Source organism: Hippocampus comes, unplaced genomic scaffold (assembly GCF_001891065.2).
Source record: "Hippocampus comes isolate QL1 unplaced genomic scaffold, H_comes_QL1_v1.1 scaffold67, whole genome shotgun sequence".
NCBI lineage: Eukaryota > Metazoa > Chordata > Actinopteri > Syngnathiformes > Syngnathidae > Hippocampus > Hippocampus comes.
In genome coordinates this window covers 1,157,343-1,177,686 of record NW_017805221.1, presented here as the reverse complement: position 1 = coordinate 1,177,686, position 20,344 = coordinate 1,157,343, and the positions used below count along the sequence as shown (strand labels likewise).

Here is a 20,344-nt window from a genome sequence, read left to right as displayed (position 1 = left end):
AAGCTTTTAGGTCAGCAGGGGAAAGGGGAGGGGGCGGGGGGGGAGAAAGTGAAAGACAGAAACTGCGATTTAAACAAAAGCTCTGATAAGGCTGCAGTGGGGGAAATCCAAAGTGAGAGAGAAGGATGGCGTGAGAGGACCCAAGCTGGAAAGTACCAGAGCGAGGACGACTCTTCTTTTAGGCGATGTCAGTGGGACGCTGAAGAGGAAGAAGGAGGACAGCGGCGCGCAACAACGCACTCGGTGTCAAAGACCCCGCCACAAGGCACCGACGAGGAAACTTTGCCTTTCACTGACTGACACAGAAAGGCCCGTCTCTCTGTCTGTCTGTCTTCTATGTGGGTGGGGGGCGGCGGGGGAGGCTCATCTGAGGGATTGCTGTCAACCAGAGAAATGGAGAAGTGTCCATTTTCTGAAAGATAAAAGGATGTCACTGCCAGGTGAGCATGTTTATGTGTTTATGACTAGCGATGCAGTGTGAACGCAACTTTCTGCGAAATCATGTACGGAAGATTCATGTTTTTCACCTTGGTGCAAAGTAAGCAAGGAGGCACGAGTGGTTTTGAAAAATAATCTCATCTAGCCCGTCGATCTCACAGTGCAGAGGTGCAGGGTTTGATTCTGGCTCTGGCCTCCCTGTGTAAACTTTGCATGTTCTCCCCGGGCCTGCGTGGGTTTTCTTCGGGTACTCCGGTTTCCTCCCACATTCCAAAAACATGCATGGCAGATCTAATGGGACATTCGAAATTGTTCCTAGGTGTGATTGTGAATGCAAATGGTTGTTCCTCTATGGGTGCCCTGCGATTGGCTGATGACCAGTTCAAGGTGTACCCAGTTTATTGCTTGAAGACTGCTGGGATAGGCTCCAGCCCGCCACCCGTGAGCCTCGTGAGGAGAAAGTGGACGGAAGATATGAATGGCTATATATACATATATATAAATATATGTATACTGTATATACTGTGTGTGTGTGTGTGTGTGTGTGTGTGTATATATGTGTATATGTGTATATATATATATATATATATATATATATATATATATATATATATATATATATATATATATATATATATATATATATATATATATATATATATGTGTGTGTATGTATGTATGTATGAAGAATTCACAAAAGGTTTTACTCAGTTAAGTCAAGAAATGATTGCGCTTTCATGTGCTGATGACTACACGCTTCTTCCATGCACAACCTTTTGTGATCATCATTCTATATTACATCATGTTGTCAGTAATTTTTTGCCCAATTGTGGTGCAAGGTGAAAAAATAAAAACCTCCACGGATAATAACATGATGTAAAATAAAAACACACAAAAAAGAGAGAGAAATGATCTCTATTTTAAATTATTTAAACAATTTGTGGTTAGTTGCTGTCTCAACTGAATTTCCTGTCTGGGGATCATGATAGGATTGTCTTATTTTAGCTTGCATAGTCAACCACGGCCAAGCTCTTGATTGACTGAGATCTGTTATAAGGTGGAAAAAAACGGGCAGTTCTGACATGGCGGATTGTGAACTAAGGAGCGGCCATGATGGTACACATTCAGAGAAGCAAGTGATTCCACTTCTCTGAACTAAGATAAGAAGAACGTTTTAATTGGTGTTGTCAGTTCCATTTGTGGTGAAAGCATTCCTTAAAAAAACAACAAGCTTCTGACTTCAGCGTAATCTAAAAGAAAAAAAAAAGAGAGAACATGTCACACTAACACTTTTGATAAACCTGACAAAAAGTGCCATTTTAAAAAAAAAATTGCAATTCAGAGACTGCACTTCCCTTTAAAGACAGCGTGTGAGTGGTTTTGCCACCTCTGGTTATTCTGTTGAAAAAGGTGACAAACCACAAAAAGTTTCCAGACAGTGATGCAAGTCTGTTTTTCATTTGTTCACTTACAGTTTTGCTCTTGCTATCACTCTTGACTGTCCAATGTGGTGGATGTGACTGGGAGGTGGTGAAGAACGTTAAGACAGCTATCGACGCAAACCCGACTGGATTTGTAAGTCTAAGGCATTGCATATAGCACGGACGTCACATTTGTCATGTTGGTTACGGCGCAACCAAACTAGCTAAGTTCCAAACAACATATCAACAGCAAGGTCAAACCGATTTCTATCGGGTGTACGTCTCTCACTCGGTACGGATATGTGGTGTGACATCATTCAAGAATGCAATGATTTGAATTGTCGACGGGTTAGCACGTCAGCCTCACAGTGCAGAGGTGCAGGGTTCGATTCCGGCTTCGGCCTTCCGATGTGGAGTTTGCATATTGTCCCCCATGCCTGCGTGGGTTTTCTCCGGGTACTTTGCTTTGCTTCCACATTCCAAAAACATGCATGGAAGGCTAGTAAAGCCTTTCGAGCACTTAAAAAAAAAAACTGCTCCGATGGGGAAAAAAGCTTCCCCGTATGCGATCGTATGGAAAACAAATGGTACAGATTGTTTGCGCAAAATAAATGATGTCATGCTGACAAAGCGGAACAATTGATCAGCTGCAACCTGGTGATGTAAGCACATGACAAAGCCTCCTGAAAATAACAACAATCCACCCCAGCGCCAGCGTCCCATTTGCAATCTTTCTTTTTCTCTCTTTTCAGCGCACCGTCTTCCCCAAAGATTACTATGTGTTGCACCACTACGCAAAAAGCATGTTGTGTGACACGGATCCGGTGAGTCCCGTTCGCTGTTACCAGACACGGACTGAAATTGAGCACGTCCTGTGGAGATTTGCGGCGTGTTTTTGCCCACCAAACATTAACTTGTTGTTGTGCCGTTTGTCCCCGCAGTGTTGCGTGTTCCCCGCCGCAATTGTTCTCCTCGAATCCTGGAATGTACTTTTGAGAAACCTCTGGGATGAGCATCTTAATCAGTCTTTGATCTTCGACCTGAAGCAGACACTGGATATCATCATCAGAAAGAATAAAAACACCGAGGTGGGGTTTGTTTTTGAAACGCGTGCAATCTGCGAGAAAGTCACCACAAGCCTTAAGGGCTTGGTTAAGAACACTTGCTGTAGAACAAAAACGCTACAGTACTTCTAACAAAACGAAATGAAAGATGGAAAGCAACAAATGTGAAAACTCGCATTTCAAGATGGAGAGGTTTATTTATTTATTCATTTATTGATGCGGCTTTTCGTATGGCTGCCTCAATATCCTATGTGAATCATTTAATTATCAACCTCAGAATTTGTGAAATTTCAAGGCAGAGAAATTTTATAGGTTATTCCCATGGATTATGAGTTGGGCTTTCCAAATAATTTAACGCACCGCAAAGTGTGTCACCATATACATTTGTAAATCCTTTCCAGCCTTTGCTATTTGGAAATTTCAAGCTGGGGATTTGTATGGTTATGAGTTCTGACACTAAGATAATTTATCGATGTGCACTGTATTTGATGCTGCTTTTGATAATGCCTGCTGCTCAAATCTGCAAAAAAATAAATAAATAAATAAAAATTAAAGATGAACAATACTTGATCACTGGCCACTCAGCAATGCTACCCGTCTGCTGTATTTGTCTGCTGTAGAGGTTGCGGGAGGAGATGGACCCGTCCCAGTTTTCCCCACTCTTCTCCTCTCCCGAGGAGCTCCTCAAGCTCACCTCGGAGTTGTTCGCCCAGTGGCTGGAGGTCGGATGCTCACCCTCCATGGAAGTCTGCGAGCCCCCGACTCTGCCTCCCGCAGCCGAGAAGAAGGAGTACAGTCCATCCAGGGTCCGACTCCTGACCACCCGGGCCATCAGCAGCAGCATGGAGGAGGCCGAGCTGGCCCGGATGAGAGACTTGACCCAGCCCTCGTCCAGCCGCGGCCCTGCCTCCCTCTCCTTGCATCCCGCCTCTGCGTGGAGCCTCCTCCTGTTCAGACTCTACCAATGGTTGTTGCCATAGCAACCTAAAAGGATCTTTTTTTTTTTTTTTTTTTTTAAGCCGACAATGCACACAAAATGCAAGACATTTCCTGGCACTGAATGATTGTTTCCTTTCTATTTGTGGTGTGTTGTGAGGCAGTATGCTGGTGTTATCATATGAAGTGACATGCGCAGGTTGCATTTTTTTAACGTCCAAAATTTTTTATTTTTTATTTTTTTGTTACGTTCACTGCCCTGATAGCGCAAAAAACATTTAAACCAGAGGCGGGCTTTGGATTTGGTACCTGGTCATACAGTGGGGTCTTACTTTAATCCACCGCTTAATACCGCAACTTCAAGTCACACATCGTAGAAGCTGTCAGTACTATATCAAATTGCAAGTAGAGTTCTGTTCAGAGTCAGTATTTTTATCCGAGAGATGCCAAAAAAAAAAAAAACATGAAAAATGCAATAAAATACATCATATTCACCAGCGATGCTGATTATCCAATGTATTCATGTGTACAGATTGCTACAGACATGTTTCGCTAGTCTAACTTGGCTGTGACAAGTTTTGCTCCTACCAACCAGAGGATGGAAAAGGCAAAATTTCATGGGCCAGCACTTACTGATTCTGAATTGATTAACACGGCAACATGTCGACGCTGAAATCTGATTGGACAAAACAATCCAACATACACATACGCTACGTCGACGTTCTATGTTGGCAATGACGTCAGACCATTTCATAGGATAAATTTAGGTTGTAAATGTATGCCAGTGCTTTTGTTAGCGTTTCTTCCTTGAACGTTCTCCAGTGGTAGGAACACAGCTTACATATAGAGCATAGTACTACAGTACTCGCCTGCCTAGGTAGGACAAAGTCCAGCTAGCTAAGCTTTTGGCTAACATGTGGTACATGCCGACCAAGCCGATGCACACTAAGCCTTCGCGTGTTTCTGATGTGGAATCTGTCACATTTGTTTACATTGACTGTTTTCATAACTGTAAGATATGACGTCTACGGACTTTTACTTTTGTATAAAAATGTGAATTAAAGCCATTGAGATATGTTTGTGCCGTGATTTTTTTCAGGAACGAGGTGTGTCAAAGTACAATGGACCCTCTGAAAGGCAAACCGTGGAGAACCTTTTGAATATTAACGCGGTTGACTTGACTTGATACGCGTATCATTCATTCTGTTACTGAGCTTGTAAATAATTTACTTGTATCTTAAATTATTAGAGGATCTTGTGGCTTTGGCTTCTGGCTGTTTGCAAACTTGTCGACTGATTTTGTAATGGTCATATTCTACTGAAAAAAATATTTGATCCATTACATATTTTTCGGTTTGGAATTTGATTCTGTCAAATATCGGAATCCTCTGTCCTACAAAAAAAACCCAAATACAACAGAAATATACAGTGCTTCCTTCACTGTCGCTTGGTTGAATTTTTTTTCCGTTTGTGTTGCAAGCCGAATTTTTGGGTACGAGCGAGCTTCGGATACTCCACCAAGTTCGAGCGAAGCGAAACAAAAAATAATAGGTTCATTTTCCCCAATTACTGAACATGGCAAAACAGTCAAATGAATCCAAAATGGCAACCCTCGCAACCGGCCAACCCGGCTCCAGATCCTGATGTCACTCACAAGGCCACGCCTCTTGAAGGCACTCGTAGACCGACACAAGAATTCAACATTGTCTGCAAGTTAACACTTTATGAAATCGTTTTTTGTTTTACATTCCTTTCTTATTTTTTTTTTCAAATTTATGTTTTACAATACAGTGCTATTTCCAAAAAATTACGGAACCAAAACAATTGTGGCTGCCATTTCAATTCATTTCAAAGAGTACATTTAGTTACAAGCAGGATCATGGAACAAATTAACCCCTTAAGCCATGGTACCAATGTTGTTGTTGTTTCATATGAATAACGTACTCCATGACGGCTATCTTTTGAATCCTATTTGTCAAATAAATTGAATGCAGCTAATTTTCTTTGCTGAACCCCTTCTGGGACAGTGGACTTTTGGTCGGCTCCACTGTCCTCCCCTTGTTCATTGTTCTGTCTTTGAGTAAACAGGCCTGCAGGAGAATGACAGAGCCAGAATGTGGTTGGAGTTACGGTGGCCTGCCCTGTGCCAGTGCTTCATTTGGTTTATTTGTTTACCGTTTTCCCAAATTGAAAAGGTTTGTTAATGATTTGACATGCCAGCTTCCAGGAGACAAAGTCCACGTCTATCCATGCTGAAAAAAAGTCCTTCCGAGATAAAAATAGTTTCACGGCTCTTTTTTTCTCACGTTGGGAAAGAGAAATAAATCTGCCAAAAAATAATCACAACCCAGAGAGGAATGTGTTGTGGATGAGACTTTTTGTGTGAGTGTCAGGATCTTCACGTGAAAGGAACTTGCAGCTGCATTTTAAACGCTAGTACTTGCCCCTGCTTGTATACACCCACACGTGAAATGTGCACCCTTGTCCTGACAAAACCCCTCCTTGTTGTTTCGCAAGCCTTACAATGCAAAAGGCATGTTGCCGTGGACACTGTGGGAGCTAACAGTGCATTGATTTGTTTTGGTTTTTGGCCAAGGACGGGTCAGACAAATTACAACATCAGACTAAACGTAACCAATTTAGTGTGGGGAAGCTAAACTGCTGAGGGAGGGACTCTTGGTGTTGTTCAAAGTCCGGCCGGGGGCCATTTTTCATTGGCCGGGGTGGTATTGTGAAGATTTGATCTTTTTATGTTTTTTTTTTTTTTTTTGAAACATTACTTTTATATTTCATTCATTAAAGAATGGACAGTAAACAGCAAAAATACATATATAATTGATGTCCATGACAAACATGGCTCAAAATAAGCGTTTTCGCGAGGCAAAACTTGCATTTTGCGGCAACAAAAAGGATTGAATAGCAAAACTGAGAATTAACTGCCAAGACATCCCGTAAAGCTTTGCTGGGCTGGACACACTCGCAGGTAGTCAGAGACAGAGGCAAGCTTGATTCTACTTATGCTGCAACAGCTGGGTAGTAGCAAGCTTTGGCTGGGTACTTGATCAGCTAGAGACACTCCGAATTTTCTGACAAGTTCTCATTCTCATTTTGATTTTGAAGTTCTCAAAAAACATTACAGTACCATGTATATTTGTGTTTCAAATGAACCCATCTGAAAATATTGTTAGACAAGAAAATGATTTGCTGCTAAACAGGCTGTGAATTTAAGAAATAAAAACAGTTGATGATATTAAAAAAAAAAGACACAAGTAAAATCATTATATTGTCGTATTTTTTATTGTTTAATAAACTCCTACTTCAATATAAAAAAGGAAGACACAAGTAAATCATTATATTGTCGTGTTTTTATTGTAAATTCCTACTTCAAATTCCTGGGATCAACCTCCATAATACTCCTCAAAATTAGAAATGTTCTCTTTGAATGACGTAATTGACGAGAAAATCTGCTCCACAAATAAATCAAATTATTCGAGACTTGATAAATGTTTGGGGAAAAAAAACCCACAAAACAAAACATGCACACACGTATCTCTGCGTCTCCATGTGTACATTCGCTAGCACGTCAGAATTATTAATGTCCCTTACAAGAAAGAGTAAGTGTTATTTGACATTTTCGGACGGGACATTAATAAGCATCTTTATGACCGCCAGTCTCTTTTTTTAGTTTATTACCGCCAGTCATTCGTGTACTTCGGTACCAGCTGAGTTCCAGTAAATGAGGAGTGGGAGACGATTTGGTGGGAGTGAAACCAGAAAGGAGGGGGTAAACGGCGACTGGAAGGGGGAGGGACTTAACGCACGTGACCAGAAGTGCGTACTCTTCTTCGTCTTCTTCTACGTCTTCTACTTCTTCTTCGTCGTCGTCTTCTTCATCGCCAACATGTCCGCCTCCAACGAAGACACGTTTGCCGAGGAACCGGACGGCATGGAGGCGCAGGAACAGGACGAGGCCGCCAGCGACGACGATGAGGGAGTCGACATGGAGGAGGACGAAGGAGCGGACGGAGACGGCGACAAAAAAGTTTACTTGCCCGGAATAGAGCCGCTTAAACCGGGAGAGGAGCTGCAGATGGACCAGTCTGCCTACCGCATGTACCACGAGTGTCAAACAGGCGAGTGGGAGACAAGAAGACTCCAAGGGAATGTTGTCTAGTGTTGGAATAATACCTTCGTTTTGTGTGCGAAGAAGAACGCGAATGTTGGTCACAGTACACTCGAAAAATTTGGGATATTCTGCTGTCAGGTGGCGCTGTTCATTGACTCAGTAATTGCTTCCCTCCAACAAGAGCTTAGCCACCTTTGATCCAGACCAGAATGTTTTGAAGGATGTGCACTATGCCTTTCAGTGACTCTTCTAGTCTCTTTGTTGACGATAGTCTAAGCTCAGTGGCCACGTCCATCAATAATTTGGCAGTTTTATGTCCAAATGTAAATACCATGATCGAGAGGAGTGTTTTTATGCCAATTGCAATTGAACCATGAAATGGAGTGGAGTGTTTTTTTCCCCCCATTTGATTTGCTATTTTGCAACATGTTAGCGTAACTATTAATATTTGTGCAAGTAGAAACAATATTGGACTCTGAGTGAATTTTTTGGAATTCCTGCATTTTTTGTGTCCACTTCAATTTCTGTAGAAATGTAATTCTCCAATTTTCCATCCAATGCGTGCAGGCGCGCCATGTTTGAGCTTCGACGTCTTGACAGACACTGATGGAGACGGCAGGAAAGAGTTCCCTCTGTCCATGTTGCTGTGTGCGGGCACACAGGCTGACACCGCCATGGCCAACAGGTTGGTGTTGCCTCATGCGCACAACACAAACAAGCCGAAACTCACTTAGCGAGTTCGCTTGCACGCGGCGGGCAAATGGGCAAGTCGCTCTGCGTGTTGCTGTTTGAAGTTATTTCATGCAGAATGGCTCCATTTCCTGGCAGAAGCTGCTCGGCAAAAGTGTGAGATGTAGATGAGGCCAAACGTGCCGTGAAAGCCCCTCGGCACCTTCTGAAGGCCAACAAATGTCCCTCTTGTGAGCTCAACTCAACAGAGCGTGTTTTGACTCGGCAGAGACAAAAGAGAAATCGGAAAGAGCCACTCGCGATCAGCCAATGAAGGCCCGCTAAAGTATCTGGTTTGGAAATGTCGGTGGACTCCACACTTGCTGCTTTCTACGACTGCAAAGGATTTAAACAATTGTTAAGATGTTGTTGTTTGTGTCCAAAATAGCCCTTAGAGGTGCATAAAATGGTCCTTCCTAAATGGTAAATGGCCTAATTGTGTGAAAACTCAGTGAATCTTAGTATGTACCAGGAGTCAAACACAAGCTCCCTCGTGTAGTATTAAAACAACTGCTACCGTGATACACTTACGATGTAGCTAATCTCCAATGTGGAAGATCGGAGTTTGCCCACCTCTGCTCTCAATGAATCTCGATTGATGCGGCTCTCCATATTTCATCTCCAAGTGGCGGCTTCCGGGCTCAGTCATGTGGCGGTTTGCTTCATTTCCGTAAGTTTTACTTTTCGCAGCCGACAAGAGTTGGCAAAGCGGCAGAAGCACAGATGGAAACAATAACTCATTTGAATGATGGCTTCATTCCACCAGCTGTCTGAGTAAATCATGTCAGCAAGGGAGCCGCTGGGCTCTCGTTTATTGTTCTTGTCATCCGTTTTTTGCTCTTTCCCCGCTCAAAGAGCATCTGCGACGGCAGAAAGAGGAGGGGAAAAAATCAGGCCATGTTTTTGACTTCCCCTGCAGACTTCTGGTCATGCGCATGCACAATCTTCACGGGACAGAGAAAGAAAAGGAGCAAGAGGATGAAAGCAGCGATGAAGAAAGTGACGAGGAGGAGGGGGATGAAAGTAAAAAGCCGCAGTTGGAGCTGGCCATGATGCCTCATTTTGGAGGCATCAACAGAGTTCGAGTATGTTGGCTCTTTATCCAAACTGGAATATTTCCTGCGGCAGGAAGTTCCATTTTTTTTTTTGTTTGTTTGTTTTGTTATCAGGTGACCCGGCGTGGAGACCAGGCACTGGCCGCCGTCTGGTCCGAGAAGGGACAGGTGGAAATATTTGATCTGCGGCCTCAACTGGAGGCCGTCCACAGTTCTGCGGCCATGGCGACGTTCACGCAGCAGCAGAAGGAAGCCGCGGCGCTCTTCAGCTTCTCGGGTCATATGACAGAAGGCTTTGCCATTGACTGGTCGCCCTTGGTTCCTGGTAAGAACTTTTCACTTTGCTGCTAACACTGACATCTTGACTTCCGAATGCCCCCGACTTTTGAGTTTTTCAAGTTACGAGCTGTCACTTTCTCTTCATCTTGTGAAGTGAAAAAAAAAAAAAATGAGCAATCGAGGCACCATCATGCCTTTGCGAATAGGCAAGAAGAGCCACAGTTGCCAATCAACTTTCTGCCACTTATTAAACAGAAGAAAGAGTCAAAGTGCACCGGTACAAAATGAGAACACTTGCAAGGAGCTGCTGTCGAGGGCAACGCTCGTCGGCAAAATGCTCCAGCGCAGGCGAAGGGGCCAATCCGGCTCCCGGCGTCACTCGCTGGGCCACCTCCCACTCATCCATCACATGAAACGGACACTCATTACTCTTCATGGAACCTGTTTATTTTTTGATATCGGCTAATGCGGGTGGGGGCGGGCGGGGGGTTCACCAACCTTTTGGAAAGTGCGTGCAACTTCTTGCAAAAGGGCTACGGGTTTGACACCAGACTTCTGAACTAACAAGTGTGCCAAATTAGCTACCTTGTGCCCGCAAACACCACGTGAGCGACCCCCCCCCCACCCCACCCCTTGCTAAACCTTTAAATCGAGGTAGCAGAGTAATTCTTGATCTTTTGGGTTTTTTAATGAAGGCCTGTTAACCGTGGTCAAGACTCTGTGATCTTCAGTGACGCGAGTCACTGCAAGCGCGCCGTCGTGTGCCCGCACTCGCAGGTCGTCTCGTCAGCGGCGATAGCAAGAAGAACATCCACGTGTGGGAGCCTCAGGAGGGCGGAGCCTCCTGGCGGGTCGACCAGCGGCCTTTCAGCTCTCACAGCAAGTCCGTCGAGGACCTGCAGTGGTCGCCCACTGAAGCTACGGTACTTTTTTTTTTTTTTTTTTTTTTCCTTTTAAACCGGGAGATGTGCAACTGCAAATATTACAGATAGCCGACTTCTGGAAAGACCCGAGTTCATTGTTGTCGTCCATTCTAGGTTTTTGCGTCATGCTCAGTGGATCAGTCCATCCGTGTTTGGGATATTAGAGCCCCGCCAAACTCCATGCTGTCAGCCAACCAAGCCCACGAGTCAGACATCAACGTCATCAGCTGGAACCGAGTGGAACCGTTCCTCCTCTCGGGAGGAGATGACGGGCTTCTCAAAGTGTGGGACCTGCGGCAGTTCAAGGTAACGCTTTGGCTGTGACGATTAGTCATCGTCGCTTCTGGCCATCGTGACCGGCAACTCTATTAGTGAGTGTGAGTCACAACAGCACCGTCGAGCGTTGACACGGTCGAGCGTTACTGCGGTAACCGTGTCGAGGGCTTCAAAGTGCGAAGTCATCGGATGACTGTGTGGTTTTTCTTCATCACGCTGTCATTGATTACTTCAGGAGAAGTGTGAATAGGATTTCTTTTTTTTCCCCTTTTGCATGCAGATTAGGACCGATGAGTATATTTCAATATTAGCTTGTCAATTTGAATATCATTTATTTATTTATTATTTAAGCCGTGTATTGCTCCAATTATGTTTCCCGTTCTGGTGATAATCCACATAAAACGTTATTTGGTAAATGGGTATTTTTGAGGAATGAAATCAATAAATTACAAATCCAATGAAAATCCAAATTTACATCCCAAACTGAATCCAAACTTGATCCGACCTGATCCGAAATGACACATTTGGCCGCAATGTAACATGTCGAATCCGATGTACTTGATCAAATTGATTGAGAAAAATGCATCCCAACACATCGTTTGGAGCTGCAATGTAAAAGCAACATTGAATCCAGATCTAATCCGAAATGTGTTCTCCTGTTGTGAAAGTGTTACGTTGTAACATCAAACCAAGCGTAATGCAGATCCGATTCGGGACCAATTGAATTTTTCAAATCATAGCCAATGTAAAAGTTTGGTGTGTGCACTTTTCGGTTGTAAAATAGAACACAATCCTGATCCGATCTGGATTGAGTAGCTGGCAGTAATGTGCACAAAATACAATTAGCCCATCGGATCAGGTTTGGACAGACTTTACTTATTCTGGGTGGAGAATTCACTATTTAGGAGCTCGAGTTTGATCATTTAAATTTGATTTGTCCTTTTTTTTAATTTTTATTATTTTTTTAAGTGTTTACAATTCTAGAAAGCAATCGAAGCTAATCTTCTTCCTCATCAGACGGGCCGGCCCGTGGCCAACTTCAAGCAGCACTGCGCCCCCATCACCTCGGTGGAGTGGAACCCGGCCGACTCGAGCGTGTTCGGGGCGTCCGGGGCGGATGACGTGGTCAGCCAATGGGATCTGTCGGTGGAGTCGTGCAACGCTGGCGCCCGGCTGGAAGGCATGAAAGACCTGCCCCCGCAGCTGCTCTTCCTGCACCAGGGCCAGTCGGAGATCAAGGAGATCCACTGGCACCCGCAGATTCCCGGCGTGATGATCTCCACAGCGCTGTCGGGATTCAACGTGTTCAGGACCATATCCGTGTAGTGTGTTGCCACCGCCGCATGCTTCGTGTGTGTGAAATACAGAATTCCCCAATGTACCTGGTCCCTGAGGAACATCTCTTTTCATACTTCCGGGTGGCAAAAGCGTTCTCCGGAGGCACCGATTGTAAGCTAACCAAACCTTTTATAGATTTACACCCCCCCCCCCCAAAAAAAAAATCTATATATACCGGTATATATATATATATATATGTATATGTATATGTATATATATATATGTATATGTGTGCGCGTGTGCGTGTGTGTGTGTGCGTGTGTGTGTATTCTGAAACCATTCTTGGTTGGGCGCCTCCACCTAAGGGGATGAATGCTCGGATCCTTCGCCATCCCTTAGGACCAGCGCTGTTCGAAGCCGTCTTTCGGAAGACACTGATGAAACCTGCTCAGATGAGAGGCGAAACACCTGAGAGTCCACTTGCGATCAAATTGATGAGGAATATTCACAGAGTCGGTCACTTTTGTGCCACCTGAAAGAATTGCATCTGTGATTTTCAAACGGGACATGATCTATTGTGAATGTTTTTCTTTTTTTTTGTTGGTTTTTGACAGATGCATGCAAATGTAGCTGCTCTGTATGAGCTTTTCTACTAAAGTTTTAGTCTGTGTAATTTCCATGCTGGCTGTTTTATGAACTATTTCATGCTTAAAATCCAATATGGACCAGAAGTCAAAATTAAGAAATCGTTTCGAGACATTGCTTGACATCAAATTCTCCAAATCTGATTTTAGCCTCTCAACAGTCATTGTTCTCTGATTTTGAGTCGTTCAAGAAAGCAGACGAATCATTTTGCGTTTAATCACAAGACATTTGCGAACATCTGCTTTTTTTTTTTTTTTGGTAAAACAATGACTCGAGCAGTTGAAAAAGAATGGCAGGTACATCAATCCCTCTCGTGTGATATTACTTAATTGTTGATTACTTTTTTAATCACTTAATACCAAATAATCGGTAAATATGCAATAATCAATGGGAAAAAACGGTTTTGTATATAATATTTTAAAATCGGAATCGATTCTAAAGATGTGAAGTGACAGCCTCATGATGAAGCTGCTATTCTTTGTGAACAAATGAACCAAGCTTGCGCTTACTTAAAATCCCAAATAGTTTTGTTTTATTGTTCCACTGTAAACCATAAGACATTAGATGCCAGCAAGCTCAATGGATAAACACTTTGCACTCTCCATTTTACAGCATGGTGGTGGGGGGAGGGAATAAAAAAAAAAAAGACTCAATATTTGATTGTATCAGCATTTGTCCTATTTTTCCAGCCCTGCAGCCCAAAGAGGAAAAAGCTTTGGTAGTGTATGAAGACACGTGTGCGTGCGCACGCACACACACACACAAAAACTACTCTGCACTTAGATCTAACGAGATCTGATCCAGAGAACGTCACATTTTCAAGACATGGAATGTTTACACGTTCACAAAATCTGCCCCGACGACGTTCTGAGAGAATGACAGACATTGGAGACATAAACATGCAAAGGTAGAAAACAAAAACGTAAAACAAAAAAAGACAGTACAATGTTTGCTCAATTTAAGGCACTTAAAAACATGGATGGCACATTTGGTGAAAGATGAATTACGTCGAGATTAAAAGGCCTCCAGGTGAATTGGGGGGGGTGGAAGAAAGTGCTACATCTTTTTCACTGTCGGAAAAACAAATGCTGCTTGTCATGAAACGGGTCTTTGGCATATCTGTTACAGTTGTCGATAAGACAATGTTTTTTTGTTTTTTTTTTCTCCCAGCAGAGCAAGACCGTCTTCACACTGAACAGCTTTCAGGAAAAAAAAAATCAAGTTTGAATCCATCAGTTTGTAATGTGAATTAAGACGTTCGCTACTCACAAAAAGTTGAGGGACATTTGACGTTCAAGTAAAACTTTGAGGGTGAACCTAAAATGCCCTAGAGTGGGGTGCCCAAGTCCGGTTCTGGAGCGCCCCTATCCAGCAGCTTTTACATGGTTCCCTCCTCCAACACCACTGATTCCAATGATCACCAGGAACGGGACTTGAGCAACCCCGCTCCAGAACATTTACAGTTGATCTTAATTTGACTTCTTGACTTTCAAATTCACATTTTGAACATTTTGCTACTTTTAGCGCATTTCAATCCCAGGCAGTCCCGTCAAGATTTTTGTGCACTCTAGGTTCGTCCTGAAATTCTACCTGAAAGCCCAACACCTGTAACACTCTGTGCGTGGTGATTAATACACGCTTGGTAGTAAACGGACCTATAGTCCAATTTCATCATCAAACTCATCTTCAAAGGTATAACCTCGCCCTCCTTCCTCTTCCTCTGAGTCAGTCTCCGAGTGGCTGCTGCCGATCCTCCTCCGGTCCAGCGAGCTCACTCCTTCGAAATCGGAGCTATGAGACGAAGCCGGGCTGGGAGGCAGATCTTTCTGGGTGGCCAGCTCAGCTTCAACCTGCATCCCCCTCGTCGGACTCTCCGTCAGGTCCTCCTCCTGGAAGTCGAACCCTTGATCCTCTTCCTCCTCGGAGGCCTGGCGGATGATCTCTTCCCGCTTGTCGCTGAATCTCACTTTGGGTCGCAGCCCCTTGGGCTTGATCCCATCTGATGTTCTGCCCTCGCTCATCTGGTTCTCATCCAGGTTCTTCCCATTAAGCTCGTTGTGCCTGTTTACGACGGACATCTCCATAATTTCCACTGGGGACGCAGCGCTTTTGGGACCGAAGACATCTTTGTTGGAGTCCAGTCCCAATCCATCCATCACCCCTAGTACGTCTCCCAGCATGGAAGGGCCCAGATCTAGATCCAAATCCAGCGTGAACGACGACACCGACTCGGAGTAATCGAGCTCATCGCTTTGGAGACTCCCCGTAGGCTCTTGAAACACATCATTGTGATTTACAGATGCCGGGTAGTCCACGGACGAAGAACCTGGACTCCCCGGGTCGGAGGTGGGCGGGCTTGGACCCAGCGTGGACAGGAAGGAGGTGTCCCCAAAGGCGTCGCCACCTCTGCCAATGTGCATGGTGTGGCGGAAGTCACCCAGAGGGGCTGAGATCATGGTGGGGTCCAAGCGGGAGGCCCGGGTTGATTTGTGGAGTGGCATAACTGCCAAAAAGATTGAACGTTAGCGGTGACGCGCTACATTTAAGGCAATGATAAAGTGACCGCGGTGCGAAATGGATACGGTACAGGAAGAAAATACTCTTGATTAAAAAGCAAAGTGTTGTGCAAGAGGGTGGAGGGCCAATGATTGCTGCTATGACGAAGGCCATGCTGAGGCTTGTACTTGAACACACTCAGCGCATATTTTTGTCTGCCCTCGGGGGTTGCATGGGGAGCAAAACAAGACTACATTACTTTCACAGTCAAATTACCCAGCATGCAAGCTTTTGCGAGGTTCTACATCGCCCCACACAAAAACAAAGACCACCTAAATAGTCAAATTATTTTTCGGTAAATATCAGATAGATAGATACCTTATGCGTCCCGTGAGTGCAATTAAATATTAACTTCGCCAAGTACAAGTAAATAATTTACTCGTCTTACATTACTTAGTTTAAGAAGGGGAACCGTGGCATTCTCGGCGTTATCCCACCAAACGTATCCACACTCAAATCAGAATCAGAGTTTTCGAAAGTCTTCAATATGCTCTGTATTCACTTTTAAGCTAGCAGCCGCAACGCTCCTCGCCAATCGGCATGCTCGTCGCGCGCCACACAAAAACACGTGAAGTTTTGACCATAAAATAACTTACTTAGAATAAGGATAAAATTCAGCTGTTTGCTTCACCCTCTCTCGTACGTAGAAGCGACTTTCTTTCACATCTGGATATTTGTTTCCCCTCTCGACTTTCGGGTGTCTTTTTCCCCTTCGTTCTTCTTTTCCCTCGCCGTCGTTTTTTCTTCTTCCAAAGGGATGGGCGCTAGCCGAGGAAGTGACGCGACATGGTCGAGCTGGAATCCAACGTTTACCCCCTCAAACTTTCACAGCTACCATTTACACAACGTTTTCTTTGACCTCCACGCGGTTCGGGGATAACAACGGGCGTGTATTTGTGCCTAACGGTGTCGGGACTTTACTTTTACTCTTATCCAAGTGCTTCTCGCGGCGCTGGATCTAGGGAGTTAGCGAGCTTTTATTTTATTTTCCAAATAGCATAATAATTGTCACAAGTTTATCAAGTGTTCTAAATTGTGAGTATTTGGGGGGATTTTCCCCTCCTCCCCGTCGTCATCAATGGCTTTTTTTTTTTTTGCTCTGGAATGAGAAAAGGGGCTGATCTTGACAGCATGGATGGTTTTGGGGGTTTTGACTCAAAATAAACCGAAAGTCACCACACTTAAAAAAAAAACTAAAGTAAAAGTTACACAAACCAATGAAAACCCTTGGCTGGAAGTGTTTTTGGACAATGAGATGACATAGAGGGGAAAAGCTTCATCAGACTTTGGCTGCACACACGCGCACTGTTGACGGTGACAGCTGGTTCTGGGTTTTCTTGTGGGATTTGAGGGATAAGGAGTAAATGAGTGCAAGATGTACCTCTAAAGTGACAGCAGAGCCGTGAACCTTGCTGTGAATTCAATGCAACTGAGTTAACGTTCTGCCTTTGAGGTCAAGGTGTCATTATGAACCTGACGATGAAAAGATACTATATTCATCCCTCTTTGGGGGAAATTGTGTTTAATGGGGTACCCACCCATCTATTACTTTTTTTTTCCAATTCTAGATTATAAACAAATGCATAAAAATACTCTGTATAAACACAATACAGTAGAGTATTACAGTATTTTTTTTTTTTTTTGCTCTCTAGCAGAAGCCTGGAGGTTTTGTGCTCACACTGGCTGATGGTTCAAATGATTCAGAATTCCGTTCACCTTGTCTTAGGTCTCATTCCAGCTGGAAAATGAAGAAATAACTAAATAATTAGCTTTGAGCTTTGTGTTTTGCGACAAATCTACCATTTTGGCATTTGAACAGGAGTTTTGACTGTACGCTAACTGAGACGAGACTGACTGCCCATATGTCAACTATAAATGTCCAACCAGATCCAGATAGAGCAAAGACACAGTATACTCTTCCCACCTCGTCACCACCTATTGACATCGTCCATCTATTTTCTAAATCATTTCTCAAAGTGATTGAGATGGAGCCCTTGCCTTTTGAAAAGATACAAGGTACAGCCAAGACTAGTCTTCAGACAGTCGCAGTATTTAAAATACTGTATATCATTTTATTTTATTTTGAAATCTCTCGGGATGCTGAAAAAATGTGTGTCATTTGAGTATGAACTCACTGCAATTATTGTGCTGTTTCAACAATGCAGTCAAGGAAGTCAGCCAGCCGCAGCTGTCGTTTAACATACTGTACTTTTGAAAATGCCACTTACCGTACGTAGTTGGCATGGAGAATAGTTAACATATCACTAGTCAAACATCATTAAAATAATGGTTAAAAAAAGAGATATGACTTTGGGTCAACGTTATTACAGTGCATCTGCTTGATGTATTAACATTTTAAATTATTGGCATGAGTTTGGACTTGAATCAAATGCCCACCGATTGTAAAATTCCCACTCCTGATCTATGTCTGGAATATATCTCATTCAGCTTCCTTCCAAAGGGTAAAAAAAAAAGGTAACAATGGTTGTGGGTGAGTCATTGTTTCAGAGAGGTCGTGACAAATGGTCAACATATTTGCGTGATGAGGCAAGGCGACGATGGGAAGAAATTACTCATTGCAAATGAATATTGTAGTGTCCACTGAACAAACTAGGAAGTTATAATATCGTGCCACTTCTACATCAGAATATCAGTTTTCATGAGACAGTTTATACCCATGAGAAACTTCGAAATTAAATACCAAGGATAAAAATATCACGAATGTGGATGAGAAAGAGAGAGGGAATAGCAGAGAGGAAATGACTCACCTTTTGGTAACTCGCACGTGCTTGCACACGCTTACGCGCACATACATCCTTTTTGGAAACAATCATCATGATGACTACATTTCCGTCTAAATCCCCCTTCCCCCTTTTATTCTACGATGAAAAAAATCTCAATCGTCTCCAAGCGTTTCTGTGTACGACTGGAATGTTGCATCATTCCAAATGATTACAACAGATGATGTGGTCACTGGCGTCTTGAAGTCTCTACACTGTTGCTCATCAGTAAATTATTAGAAGATTTTGGTTATGGATGAGCATGATCCTTGTCAATTAGGTACAATTGATTCGTCTCGTCCTAATGCACTTGAGGCAAAATGGAGTTTGCTTCAATGAAAAATAAACACACACAATGTAAGAGCACGCAGGAGTAGTTCAGAATCTCTATTGATCTAATAACGCGACAATTTTTTTTTAAATAAACATCATCACATCTACCATAGATACTGACTATTAAACGTATATATGTGCAGTTTGCTTTTGATGTATTGCCGTTTGCTGTCACAAGTTTTTCTCTGATGAACCAATCAGACGACGGAAAATGTTGACATCAGCGCTCTTGACCTGTGACTACATATTTGAAATCTGATTGGTTAAACAAACAGTCCACTTGATAAAGTTGCGGCATACGTGGCACAGGAGATGCGAGCCAATCTCTTTTCATCAATGGACACGACAGCTTTGTGTTTGCTTTCAAAACTTAGCTTGTAGCAGACGTGTGCACATTTTCAGCATGACGTCTCTGATCTACTGGTGAAAGGACACTTTGATCCTCTCCTCTTTCATCTATAACTGCTTCAAACAACAAAGTGTATGCAGGAAAAGTGATTAAGATTGCACGACTGTCTGTGTCTTATGTGTTGTACTGTGTTATTTTGTTATTTTGACTTCAAGATGGCGCGGCAAGACTGGCTGCCTTTCCAGCAGCTTCTATATTATGTTCTTCTACTTCTTCCTTTCATAACTTTGCTGCTGTGAATTGGGAATTTCTCCATTGCGAGACTGATAAAGGTTTTCTTATCTTATCTCATCTTATAATACAGCTAGGCCAAGTACCTTTTCTCCATCCTGTACTGTATCATGCACGGATTTTGTACATTGTTCCGTCGGATTATTTTGGTCATCTTTTGTCCAGAGACTGAGTGGAGTAACTGGATGTTCTGCAATTAAAGGCCATCAGCCGATGTGGCCACAGGCGAGAATCGATGCATGCGCGCAAATGGGAAGGCCACAATATCGGTTGAGCGTATGGAGGACGGACCATACCCTGATGTCACATGTCCTGCCTCCAGCTGCATGATGTACACACGGTGGTGGCGCACGTCCTCATCAGGGTTACTTTTAGGTGACCTGGCCTCGGGGTGATCCCCAGCTGACTTTAGGATGCATAGACGAAAAAAAAAAAAAAGACCCCCCCCCGCCCACACACACACACACATTCACACTTTTAGACACAGTTTTTGATAATGACAACAGATTAAAAAAAGTGGAATATTATTCACAGTGGGGATTTTACTTTACTAGGCCATTTGTAGTAAGATATTAGATAGGTTAAAGTTCCTTCATCAACTGTGGAAAAATGTGATGATGTCTCCATCCATTAAATTCTATAGTGCTAGTGAGCTAGAGTCTGTTCCCGCTGACTGGGTGAGAAGCAGGGCACTCGGTTGGACTGGTCGCCAGTCAATCAAGGATAAGTTACATATGGACAACCACTCACATCTGTGAATAACTGTTATAAAAAAAGGGTTATATCAATCTAACTTGCATGTCTTTGGAAGAAGAGAAAACCCACACAAACATGGGGAGAATATGCAAACTCGAGGAAGGACTGA

General features: G+C 43.4%; 3 protein-coding genes across 3 annotated transcripts; 2 read left to right on the top strand and 1 right to left on the bottom strand.

Annotated features, from left to right (window-relative positions):
* Positions 1–6: 6 nt before the first annotated feature.
* LOC109515425 (uncharacterized) lies at positions 7–4,936 on the top strand. Its single transcript, XM_019869198.1, has 5 exons — positions 7–440; positions 1,913–2,013; positions 2,612–2,683; positions 2,801–2,947; positions 3,544–4,936. Exons 1-5 carry the CDS (start codon positions 428–430, stop codon positions 3,901–3,903), a joined length of 693 nt encoding a protein of 230 aa, XP_019724757.1. The 5' UTR covers positions 7–427; the 3' UTR covers positions 3,904–4,936.
* A 2,777-nt stretch (positions 4,937–7,713) lies between these two features.
* Positions 7,714–12,748, top strand: grwd1 (glutamate-rich WD repeat containing 1). The gene is made up of 7 exons (XM_019869211.1): positions 7,714–7,992; positions 8,553–8,670; positions 9,634–9,799; positions 9,884–10,094; positions 10,826–10,971; positions 11,086–11,277; positions 12,265–12,748. The coding sequence occupies exons 1-7, from the start codon at positions 7,761–7,763 to the stop codon at positions 12,571–12,573; spliced, it is 1,374 nt and encodes a 457-aa protein (XP_019724770.1). The 5' UTR covers positions 7,714–7,760; the 3' UTR covers positions 12,574–12,748.
* Positions 12,749–13,679: 931 nt separating this feature from the next.
* cdc42ep5 (CDC42 effector protein (Rho GTPase binding) 5) lies at positions 13,680–16,509 on the bottom strand. Its single transcript, XM_019869205.1, has 2 exons — positions 16,323–16,509; positions 13,680–15,673 (listed from the first exon to the last, which is right to left on the bottom strand). Exon 2 carries the CDS (start codon positions 15,669–15,671, stop codon positions 14,826–14,828), a length of 846 nt encoding a protein of 281 aa, XP_019724764.1. The 5' UTR covers positions 15,672–15,673; positions 16,323–16,509; the 3' UTR covers positions 13,680–14,825.
* Positions 16,510–20,344: the final 3,835 nt, after the last annotated feature.